Below are 12,858 nucleotides of genomic sequence, written 5' to 3' on the forward strand. Positions count from 1 at the left end.
GCAGGATGGGAAGGCATTGATGTCTCCCAGTGTACAATGGCGGACATGAATGCCTCCCCTGTAGATACGGCATTGCTTGTGCAAGATGGGAAGGCATTGATGTCTCCCAGTGTACAATGGCGGACATGAATGCCTCCTCTGTAGATACGGCATCGCCTGTGCAGGAAGAGAAGGTATTGATGTCTCTCAGTATACAATGGCGGACATAAGTGCCTCCCCTGCAGATACGACATCGCCTGTGCAGGATGGGAAGGCATTGATATCTCCCAGTGCACATTACGACCGGTCCCTTTTAATACTAGATATGATTACATTGAAGACCTAAACGCCTTCCTTATGATTTCATCCTTATATATTCGTATATTCGTCTAGTGCTTATTCGAGTAGTCGTCCGAGCTCTATTACCTACAAAGTACGTATGATCGTAAAATCTAACTTCTAAGTTTTAGTAGCAATCATTTCGCTACAAATGCCGAAATCGTTCCACAAAGATTGATTACATCAATGGTGTTATTTGGGTAGAGAAAGAACAAAAAGATGTCAATTAATTTAATTAATTTCTTTTTTATTAATTTCTTGTAATTGACCAACGGCGTCATGTGCCACATTTAGCGGCAATGAAATTATTGCTCTCAGAGCGGTCACAGAGCACGGGATATCCGAGAATTTCACAACATACATTTATAAAACATTTCTCGATATTTTCCAGATCCCCTTGATCCCAGATATTTCTCAATAATCTTCGATTACTCCAGTATTCTAAAGTGTTGCGCCAACGCCCTAAAAGTTTTCTTTTTTTTTTCGGTTTAAAGCTTTCAAAAGACGTGACCTATCAAAAATATGTGTTGCCGAAACCATCTTACAAAGAAGGTATCCCAGGTCGATCCCTCCGATTTGATTTCTTTTATAATATATTATAGTAGACTAAAAACTAAGCAACACGTATTTTTTTTAATCTGCCATTAAACACTTTAAGGGGGTGAAACCACCATCCAAAGTAAGGCATATCAAGGGGCGATTTGGCAGTTTCACCCACAAAAACATAATATTTTTTAACCAATCCACCTGGAAGAGCTTTCTCATAACGAGAAATGAAAAATATAATTTTCTAAATTAAAAAAAAAATTAAGGGGGGACCCCTCACAGGCCTTACTTTGGATGGTGGTTTCACCCCCTTAAAGGGTTTAATGGCAGATAAAAAAAAATACGAGTCGCTAAGTTTTTAGTCTACTGTAACATATTATTAAAAAAATGAAATCGGAGAGATCGACCTGGGATATCTTCCTTGTAAGTTTTAGTACCAATCGTTTTGCTACAAATGCCGAAATCGTTCCACAAAGTAAGTTATGTAGCATACTAATTCACTTTGTATAGGAAAGTGGACCATTCCATTCGACGAGTCTTATTACCTATATTGATTATATTATTTCTTGCAGGCACCGATGTAATGATCAATTGTTAACATCATCCGTGGACGATCTTGACATTCTTCGCAATCTATCTTTTGCATTTGGTTTCTTACTTTGAACGAAATCCCGCGTTTTGTTCTTTGTCTTTTGTTATACCGCCGTATTGACTTCGTCACTGACTACGAGCTTCCGATATTGCAAAGTTCATTCGAATTATCTAGTATTTTTATTTATCGAATATTTTTGACCAACGGTGGCATTTCAAGAAAAGTGACATTTTTGCGGCAATGCTTTGGTTTTTTTAAAGACATGTAGGTTTACGTAGCTTGACGGTAACGAGATTCCGAGGATCATGAAATATACATTACAATAGATTGGCAGGGTCAAATTTAAAAGGAAACGGTTGAGAAATCGATATGAACACGCGCGAGTGAGTATGCAGATAAAAAGTATAAAGGTTAAAGCACATTAGAATGGTCCGTATCGACCCTGAATGTATGAAATTTATGGTTTTAAGGTGATATGAAAGGCGCCAAAGGAAAATTTAATTAACGTCGTTAAAATAATATTCATTTATACCTTTTTCGGCTGTAACGCTATTGTGGATATTTCAGTGATAACATGAGATGGCGTACTATCCCTAGTAGCATAGAATAATTTCTAAATATTTGTTTATAACCTTTGCTAAATGTCGTAGATTTCTTTTGAAGATATCTGAAATATTTGTTGAAAATCTCAATGACATATTCAGTTTCAGTAATTTATATACATATATAGAAATTATATTTTTTTATTTATGAACATGTAATTAAAATACATTTCTTTTACTTCACGACTATTATCGGACACTTCATTTGGTATCAAAAAACACGAGAAATTTTTCTAATATTTCGTTCCGCTATTTCATTATGGGAGCAAAACGTGTGATTTTGATTTTAAATATTTTTAAAACGTTTATAATGTATTCGGCAGATAATATTTATAAAATACTTGTATTAAAATGAAACGAAATGTTTTGTATATCTGGTAGAAAAATATTAGCAAAACATGGAGCTAATGTTATATAAATATTATAGGGATAATATTCTAAAGTAAACGTTTTGCAAATATTTCAAATGTATGCTAAATATTTACACAACGTACGATATTCGTTAAATATATAGAAAATATAGGACAAATATTTTGTGCTACTAGGGAGTCAAAGGGCGATTTGGCAGTTTCACCCACAAGAACATAATATTTTTTAACCAATCCACCGGGAAGAGCTTTCTCATAACGAGAAATGAAAAATATAATTTTCTCAATTAAAAAAAAATTAAGGGGTGAGCCTCCCCTCAGGCCTTCCATTGGATAGTGGTTTCACCCCCTTAAAGTTTTTAATGGCAGATAAAATAAAATACGTGTCGCTTAGTTTTTAGTCTACTATAACATATTATAAAAGAAATCAAATCGGAGAGATCGACCTGGATACCATCCTTGTTAGTCGTAGTGAGGGATAAATAATAATTAAAAATGAAATTTCAGGACTTTCATTAAGCGCTTCATATTCACGCACTGAAATTTCAAATTATTCGGTGCATTTAATTCGGTGATAAGTTTTATAAATATTTTCACGCCTCAGAGGCCACTTTCATTTCACCTTAAAGCAGGCTACTTAAACAATAGAAGTCGAAGAACTGACAGAGTCGCTTCTTACCGAGAGAAGTCCTTTTCAGCATCCTTTCATCTTCGGAAAAGAAGAAGTCTTTCCCAGCCATATTTAAGTTCCGTTTTCTCTCCGTCTCCCACACTTCCTTTTTCTATGATTAAGGTGATGTGAAAGGCGCCAAGACATTTAACGTAGATAAAAAGACATTCTCCTAACCGATACATCATCTAAAACATCGAACGACGTTACTTATTTCTATTGATATTGACAACTATAACGTACAATGCTGAGTATTAAACGGAATATGGCATACTCCATTTGCCTGATCTTTTAATACTCTAACCTCCTACACCGCTATTTGTTACATATAGCGGCTGCTAAATTTTTATTCAAAAAACACATGTTGCTCACGAAACAAACGGACATTCTCCTGCATTCATTTATCAAACTTATTTTCTAAGCCTTCAAAAGGTGTCAAATATCCAAAATATATACGGACAAAAACATTGGTTCTTGTTATTGATACATGAAACATTTTTCATAGATGAAACATTCTGTATAAAAAGAAATGAAATTACATGGACATCGGGACCTTCCTTAGGATCCCCATATTCCCTTGATAAAATTTCAAACGATTCGTGACACCCAGTTCGGAGAAGTTTCATAAACAATTTGACCTCTAAGTTGCCACTTTCAGGTCATTTTAAGGTGATGTGAAAGTGGCGCCAAAGAGGTGTCGTTTGTAAAAGTTTCCTCCGAACTGAGTGAACCGAATCCTGTCAAACTTGACAATGTGTATGTGGAGGCTATAAAAAATGTCCTGAAACCCATGAAATTTCAATTTTAAGATAATTTGTTTGTAACCATTTTCAACAATTTTAATAAGAAATGAAATTTCTCCAGTTTCAGGACCCACCTTAGGGTCTCCTTATTCACGTGGTGAAATTTGATAAAAATAGGTCCACCCAATTCAGAGAAAAGTATCATGAACGATTGACTCTTAAGATGCCACTTTCACATCCCCTTAAGGTGATGTGAAAGTGGCATCGAAGAGGTTTTGTTTATAAAACTCTTCTCCCAACTCGATTTACCGAATAGTTTGAAACTTTACAACGTGAATGGGGAGCCTATAAGGAAAGTCCTGAAACTCATGAAATTTCAATTCTTTTCAAATTTGTTTACAGGTATTTTAAAAATAGTTTATAAAAAATGAAATTTCGCGAGTTTCAGGGTCTACCTTAGGGTCTCCATATTCACGTTTTACAGTATGAAACGATTTCAGACACCCAGTTCGTAGAAAAGTTTTATGAACGTTTGAGCTTTCGGATGCCACTTTCACATCCCCTTAAGGTGATGTGAAAGTGGTGTCAAAGAGATTTTATTTATAAAACTTTTCTCCCACCTCGATTCACCGAATAGTTTGAAACTTTAGAACGTGAATAGGGAGACTATAAGGAAGGTCCTGAAACTCATGAAATTTCAGTTCTTATCAAATTTGTTTACAGTTATTTCAAAAATAGTTTATAAAAAATGAAATTTCACAAGTTTCGGGACCTATCTTAGAGCCTCCATATCCACGTTTCACAGTATGAAACTATTTCAGACACCCAGTTCGTAGAAAAGTTTTATGAACGATTGAGTTTTCGGATGCCACTTTCACATCCCCTTAAATCTGACATTATAACAGCCGTCTCGTTTTTGCGAGAACTCGTAGCGGAAAAGAGTTGAATCGATCCGAGTAACACATTGCGTTCGCGACGTCGCGGCGCTTATTTCCTTCAGGACATCGAAGGTGGAGGGGTGGGAGGAGGGGGCGGTAAAGGGGTGGGAACCACGTGGCCCGACGCCGTCAAGCAATCGGGAGCCGGGGGCACGTTGACGCCCGCCGACAGACACGGTTCCGTACAGGTGAGTCACCTGCACATTTTCTTGGCACCTTCTATCCTAGTCCTTTTTCCCCTCCTTTTCCTTTTCTTCCGTTTCTCGACCGTGAGCCTCGCGAAGAGAGGGACGTGCGAGATTGCGACCACTGAGCTATATTCATACTGGAACGTATTTCATATGTTCCAATGTTCTTGGCCGGTACTCGTACCTCACTTTAAGCAGCGCTTTTAAACGCCTTTTTGTTAAAATCATCGCTGCTAAAAGACGCCATACTTGAAATTTCTTTTATGACTTCTTTTAGTTAAAAGACCGCTTTTATGAAATTGCGAGATTGCGACCACTGAGCTATACTCATACTGGAACGTATTTCATATGTTTCAATGTTCTTGGCCGTTACTCGTACCTGACTTTTAGCAGCGATTTTAAACGCCTTTTTGTTAAAAATGATCGCTGCTAAACAACGCCATACTTGAAATTTCTTTTACGACTGCTTTTAGTTGAAAGGCCACTTTTATAAAATTTGATATTACAACGTCGGAAAAATGCACTGATCTATATACTAACTGTGTAACTGATACCCAGGGTTGGGTAGATATACTACGTCGTGTAATATACGTAGTTTTATACGCGTGTATTACAACGTATAATGCGTTCCTAGTTTTCCACGTGAGCGCGAAGTATATTATACCCTTCTATTTCTAAATAGAAAGTAATGAATCCAATTAGAAATGTCATATTAACACGTTCCGTGCCACGTGTACCACCGATAATACGCGTTAAGGTGAAGTGAAACCCCCTTCAAATCTGTCGATTCGAATACAACACTTTTTTTTAAGGGTATTAGACCAAACTGTCCGAAACTTTGACACATCACTCCCGATCATCTAAGAATTGTCCTGACACATTCAAAATTTGGTTTTTGGACAACATTTTTTAACTCAGTTCAGACCAGAACCAAAATGGCGTCGAGCTCTCGTATTTCGATCAATATACAATTATCAAAGGCTCTTATATGGGAAACGAAAGGGTCAGGACAATTTTACGACAATTTAGAACACTCTGGTAATCGATAAACTCGCATTTGAACGGGATAAAGGCAAAAAAAGTGTCTTATGCGCTTTTATGCCAAAACGATGGTAATACGAGGTCTCGGAGTGAAAATTTAATTGACCTGGAAATCACAAATGGTGCAGAGGGTCCCTCCGCAGTCAATTAGGGCCCCAGAAGGCATGAATCCAGAGGATTTCTAGAGTTTTACTTCGATTTCTTCATATTTATTGTACGAAAACGGCAGATGGAGTATGCCATTTGGTACAATATCCAATATAATTCGACACAGCTGTCAATATAAAAACGAACGTCGGCAACGTAGGCATTTAGAAAAATCTTCTTTATCGACGTCGATCAAGTTCCTCGACGCGTTTCACATCACCTTAACCTGAGGTGGTACACGGCGTGGCACGGAACGTGTTACACTGGGTTAAATCGCAAGAATTTTAAACACAAGCGCCAAATTAATTATTCCTCCAACATTTTTACGTGTTTACACATGCCCTAAAAGACGTTTATAACCTACCCACTGAACACCAAACCTAACAGTTACGTAACTTAAAACTCACAAATAACATAACGTTTGTTACAATGTAATTACCTAACAGTTACGTAACATAGAGCTAACTAGTTACATGATATTTGTTCCAATGCAATAACTTAACAGTTATGGAACTTGTAGCTAAAAGGTTACATATTTGTTACTACCATATCTATATAAATGTAGCATAACTTTGTTACTCTCATCTTACATTATATTACTGTCCTGATATTACTGTGTACATGCAGCACATATTTGTAACAAAACAAAACTACATTGGTGCTGTCATCTATTTTATTACATCATCGTCATCGTCATTGTCATAATTCATCGTCAAATGTCATAAGATGAATATATGTCATATTTTGATTACTACTCGTATAAAAAAAATGTGATTTTAATTCGTACTCGCGTACACATTATCAGTAATTGTTTGCTAGTCAAATGAAATCATGGTCTTTACATAAAATCAGATAGTTTATCATTACATAATTTCATTGAAAGTCTGATCTGCCATTTAATATCTAACTATTGTCAAGTACCAAAAAATAATTAAAAATAAAAAAAATTATATAATTTTGGATAAAATTGCGTGATCTTTTTATTAAATGTATGAAAAATTAATATTATTTTAAGGTAACTGAAATTATAACATTAATATAACATGTTACATAACATGTTACCTTACTGAGTGGGAAATAATAACTAACATCTAACTTCCATGTTACTTTTATGCTACATAACGTGTTAGTTTTAAAAACGTAACATTTGCCCAACAGTTGTCTAACAGTGTTCACTGGGTAGCGGATACACATATCGGGCATGTGCGGCACCCGCCATGTTGGAAACGTAAAATTCTAAACAATTATTAACGCATGAGCGCAAACTACATATTGGCAACGATACTAAATAAGCAACGTGTGCGCATATGCAAAGGTTTTGAACCATCAGTCCAAGATGGTAAATGTTTAAGATATAAATGATAGAAGAGACATAATTTACGGGTAGAATGGTGCGCAGGACATATTGTAAAAAAGCTTGGGTTAAAACAAAACGATTATCTTTTTTCTCGCAAGTATTTGAAAAAAAATGACAATTTTTTCTTTCCAGTAAATTAATTTGACCCTTCTTATACTATCTGCGGTTGCGTGGCGCGTTATTTTGACGCATGCGCAAATACTACAATGTTAGTTTATGTGATTAAAACAAAATGGTTATCTTTTTTCTCGTAAGTATTCGAATAAAAATGGCAATTATTTTTTTCCTTTAAATTAATTTGACCCCTCTTATACTATCTGCGGTTGCGTGGCGCGTTATTTTGACGCATGCGCAAATACTGCAATGTTAGTTTATGTGCCCACGGCTAGAGGGCTTTGGTCGTTTCAAAACGTTCCGCCATTTTGTAGGATATCAGCTATCCAGTTAGTATATAGATCAGTGGTGTTCGAGGATGAACATAGTTCAGTGATCGTTTCCTACCTTCTCTCTGCCTGTCCACCCTGAAGTCGACCCAGAATCGCACTGAAAATCGTGCTTGGATCGCGAATACCCGAAAACATCGGGATATGTTCGAATGGCCGGTTTCTGTCCTTTGAATTACTGCGAATTTTAACTTGATGCTTTGTCATTGCAAAAATTGGCTCGAGGTGATTCGGAATTCAATGTTTAACCGGCTTTCCTCGCCCCTAACCTGCCTTTTTACGATTCCTTTTAAGGTTAGAAAATAATAAGAAAACTATGAAATACCTAGACCAAAAACACAATCCGTTAACTAAACAAGATGCGTAATTTAAAGAGTTTTGTTAGAGAAAGAATGATTCTTTTAAACTTTTATAAACCATTACGTACAACCCGAGTTTTCCATTTTTAGTTCCATTAGTCAGTAAATAACCTAAATTTTCACGTTCATTAAATTTATTTGTACTAACCTCGGAATGTAATAAGAAATAAATGCAGCGGCAAGTTCACTCGTTAAAAGGATAGTTTTAACTTCTTTAAGGGGATGTGAGAGGGGCATCTGAAAGGTCAATCGTTCATGAAACTTTTCTCCGAACTGGGTGTACCGAATCGTTTGAAATTTTACAACGTAAATATAAGGCTATAAGGAAGGTCCTGAGACACCCATAAAATTCGATTTTTTATAAAAAATGTTAAAATACCTATAGACAAATTTTTAAAAATTTGATGTTGCATGACTTTCAGGACCTTCCTTAAAGCCTCCACGTTCACGTTACAAAGTTTGAAACTATTCGGAAGAAAAGTTCGGAGAAAAATTTCATAAACGAGACCCCTTTGACGCCACTTTCACATCACCTTAAAGCAAGGTTTCAACGATAGCATTGAAACAGTTACATCCTCTAATACAGTAAAACGGTCTCCTCCCTAGACGTAGGCGGTTTTCAGAAAAAGGCCAAATGTAAATGCAGAGATGAGCGGAGAGATGTCGCCATTGTCGAAAGTGAAGCACGGCTCCCTAGCGCCGTGGAACTACTTTCAAAGAGGCGAAATGTTCTCTATCGGTAAAGAAAAACGCGTCTGCAGATTTCAAATACACCACAGTATGGATACAATGAAGTTATCGGCTTTTCGTTTTTAGTATCAGAGTCAACGTAGGTTGGGAAAGAAGACTACGAATACCAAATAAAGTTGTTACGCATAGATGATTGGGTGCATTCGGAGGAGAAAAGCGGTTACCGATGAGTTGGGCACATGTTGGGATTTTCTGCTGAATGGACTGTTCAGTGATCATAATATGACGGCATCCAGTGTTGTGTAACCTAACCTCCTTATAGCACTGACTACTAATATAATTATATTAATTATATTAATTATATTAGCAGTCAGTGCTTACAGTACATGTACGTCGTGTATTATTTCAGCTACTTCGTTACCTGAAGAATTTTGCACCTTTTCGTTATATACATCAACAACTTCTATAGATGACATATTTTTAGAAAAATATTCGCAACAGAATGTAACGTCTGAAAAAAAACACATGTTCATACTTACTTAATTATTTATTTATTATTAGTTTTTTGGTCTATATTAGGAAGATAGAATACATTAGATTAAGGTTAAGTATACATTTCGAAATAACGTACCATTTTGTAACATTTTATCCACTTCTGCACTCTACTACATCGTATCGAAGACCATTTACTTCATACATTTCACTGTAATAACTGATTTCATTTGCCATCCTTGCTTCTTTAACTTGAATCTACACGGTTTGAATTTGAATTTGATATACCCAACACGTTGAGGGTAGGTAGCGTAAAAAATTTGTGATATATAAAATGGCGTCTGATCAATAAACATGTTGAGTGAACGTACCCATTCAGCAGATGAGCGCTAACCGATCACTCAACAGTTGTCTCTTCTGAATGCACCCATTGACTACGACGCGGCACTAGAGTTCTAAATCCAGTAAGTTACGTCAGAAACAAAGAGAAATTCCCGGTAACTTATCGGTAATTTCTCCAAAGCCTTTTTTATCGAGAAATTATGAGAATTTTAATTTTTCAACGGAATGAACGAGAGGTTTCGATTAGCTATAGAGAAACATCGTAGAGGGGAATTTCCGTTGTACGTTCTCCGTAGCCAATCAAAACCTCCCATTCGCTTCGTCGCAGAATGAAATATCAGTTCATTTGAAACAAATCGCATGGAATTTTCCGTGAAGTTGTACATACGTGAATATTTTTAGCTGGAGGTAAATACCACCCTATAATCAATATTTTCTAATGGTAATTATTACTCTTTAGCTTGAACTTTGAAGTGATTGAAAAAAAAAAAGTTATTTAAACGAAGAAACCTAAAGTATAAATAACAAAATTAACGTTCTCTTAAATTCTCAATGTTCCCGGTAACTTACGGTATGTTTCACAGTTACCTTCTCCAATTTAATGTTACCGAGAATTTTCGAACTCTACGCGGCACCCACGTATACCCTATTTTACCGATCACGAAGATTTCGCCCCTTTGAAAGTAGTTCCAATTTTTATAGAGGTGTAAAGGGCGTAGAGGGCGCCACGGAGCCATGCCTCCCTTTCAAACAATGGCGTAAAACATCTCCCCGCTCATCTCTGGTAAATGATAAATGACAGAGCTACGGTCACCCTTAGATACACCAATGAGTGCTTTATATGGGATACAACCGAATTTCAGCAGGGATTTTTAGACTCTGCTCAGGGCCGCGTTAAAAAGAGCTCATTAAGAAAGGATTAATCCGATACGTTCATCATAAATTCTTCGATTTCTTTTTAGACGAAGCATCGACGAGTAACGGTCAGTCCACGTAAACTGCGTTTTGTAGCATGCTACATTGTGCCTTTTGAAGTTGATCATTACTAAACATTATTGTTGTGCTATGACGATTGCTGTTGTACCTGTGCACCACATACGCAAAACGACGGCTTGGGTTTCCCGGTAGTAGTGAAATTCCCCAAACCGAGGTCTTCATTTTTATAGGTTAACACGTCACCTTGATCCGGCCACTCGGAGATAGTGCACTCATTACCTTTCTATCGTGTAGTTTTCTGTATTATACCATTGTTTGAGCGTAAGAAGGCTATCTCGTAGATATCCCGTTGTGCTTTCGGATCAATCAATTAATTCGAAGCCTTGAAACTCTTTATCATCCGTTATTGCCGATCGGATGATCGGGGTCATGAGACGAGATGAACGGTAGAGTTAAATTCCTTACCCGAGATTTCACCGCGGAATTTTAATCATTTTCATTGATTTATTCAGGTGGTATCATCGACGAACGGGGAATTGGCTAATGATGATCCCACTGCTGGTCATTCCAATACTCCAATTACTGCACCTCAAGAGGTCGAAATGATCGACGAAACCAAGTAAGTATTTCACCCATTAGTACCTATCTCTTTTCGCTTAACTTCAATCTACTTCATGTGCGAGAATGAATGTCATGAGTGCGTCATGAATCATTTTCGTTTTGACCGCATTTTCATATGGTCACACTTTAACATCCACTACATTAAACACATTCGTTGCATGACCTACAATGACACACGTGAGCCAGGGTTTGATATTTTTATCGAATATTTCATTTAATAACTTTTCTTCAATAATCTATATGTAAGCTATAAAATTCCGCTGGTTGCAGGGGGAATGGTACATAATTTTCCCTGCGCTCCCAAAAATGTTAGTGCAGGGGATATTTTAAATAAAGCAGAGTGTTTCGTCGTTAACTATTTTACCAACGGTAAAATTTGTTAGCAAGTTATTGAGTTATTTTTTAGCGTAATACTAGTCAAAAATTCACCTGTACGACCAAATATCCAGCCAGCCCCGTAATTGAGCTAGGTTAGGTTAGCTGTATGGCAGGGTTGGCATAAATCCGATTTTTTTACAAAAAGCCAAGCCCAATGGTTTTAACCGGTTTAAACCATATTTGCCATTTTTTCGCATAAATCGTTGCCTAAAAGACAGTGGTTAAAACCTGGTTTAAGCCATATTTAAATCGGGTACTTTCCATTGTTTTATCCCGAGGGTGCGCAGGAATGAAAATTTGTTTGAATGCTATCTACACTGTAGATCGTTTAGAATTTATTTTTATTTGTTTACATGGAAGTGGAGCGCATGTGTAGGTACAGAGTGCATACAATATTAGAATAAATGCTACGCTGCATACATCCTGATGGATTTTATAACATGGTCCATTCTTTTTTCCTGAGCGTGCACAGGAACGAAAATATGTTTGAATGCTATTTACCCCTTAGATAGGTTAGAATTTATTTTAATATGTTTGGAGGTGAGTGGAGTACACGTGTAGGTGCAGGTTACATACAATATTAAAATTAATTCTTCGCTACATACATTCTGATGGATTTTATAACATAATCCATTGTTTTATCCTGAACGTGCACAGGAACAAAAATATGTTTGAATGCTATCTACCCCGTAGATAGGCTAGAATTAATTTTAATTTGTTTAAAGATGAGTGGAGTGCATGTGTAGCTACAGTGTGCATACAATATTAGAACAAAATTCTATGCTGCATACATCCTGATGGATTTTATGACATGGCCCATTGTGTTATCCTGAAGGCGCGCAGGAACTAAAATTTGTATGAATGGTATCTACACCGTAGATAGGTTAGAATTTATTTTAATTTGTTTGGATGGGAGTAGAGCGCATGTGTAGGTACAGGGTGCGTACAATATTACAGTAAATTCTACGCTACATACATCCTGATGCATTTTATAACATGGATTTAACCGGTTAAAACCCTGGGTAAAACCGGGTGGATTTTATGTAATGTATTCTATTTACTAGAAAAAAACGGAGAAAACCGCTGA

At 36.5% G+C, this 12,858-nt stretch overlaps 1 protein-coding gene across 1 annotated transcript in view; it reads left to right on the plus strand.

The window, feature by feature from the left end:
• Positions 1-12,858, plus strand: part of LOC105696136 (casein kinase I) — a gene marked incomplete at its 5' end in the record, with an annotated part of 39,409 nt that overhangs the window by 16,745 nt on the left and 9,806 nt on the right. Inside the window, 2 exons of the mRNA XM_023432191.1 lie at positions 4,840-4,965; positions 11,285-11,391. Coding sequence (XP_023287959.1) covers positions 4,840-4,965; positions 11,285-11,391 — 233 coding nt within the window. The remainder of the gene's footprint in view (positions 1-4,839; positions 4,966-11,284; positions 11,392-12,858) is intronic.

Source organism: Orussus abietinus, unplaced genomic scaffold (genome assembly GCF_000612105.2).
Source record: "Orussus abietinus isolate OABI.00-Male unplaced genomic scaffold, Oabi_2.0 scaffold220, whole genome shotgun sequence".
NCBI classification, from domain to species: domain Eukaryota; kingdom Metazoa; phylum Arthropoda; class Insecta; order Hymenoptera; family Orussidae; genus Orussus; species Orussus abietinus.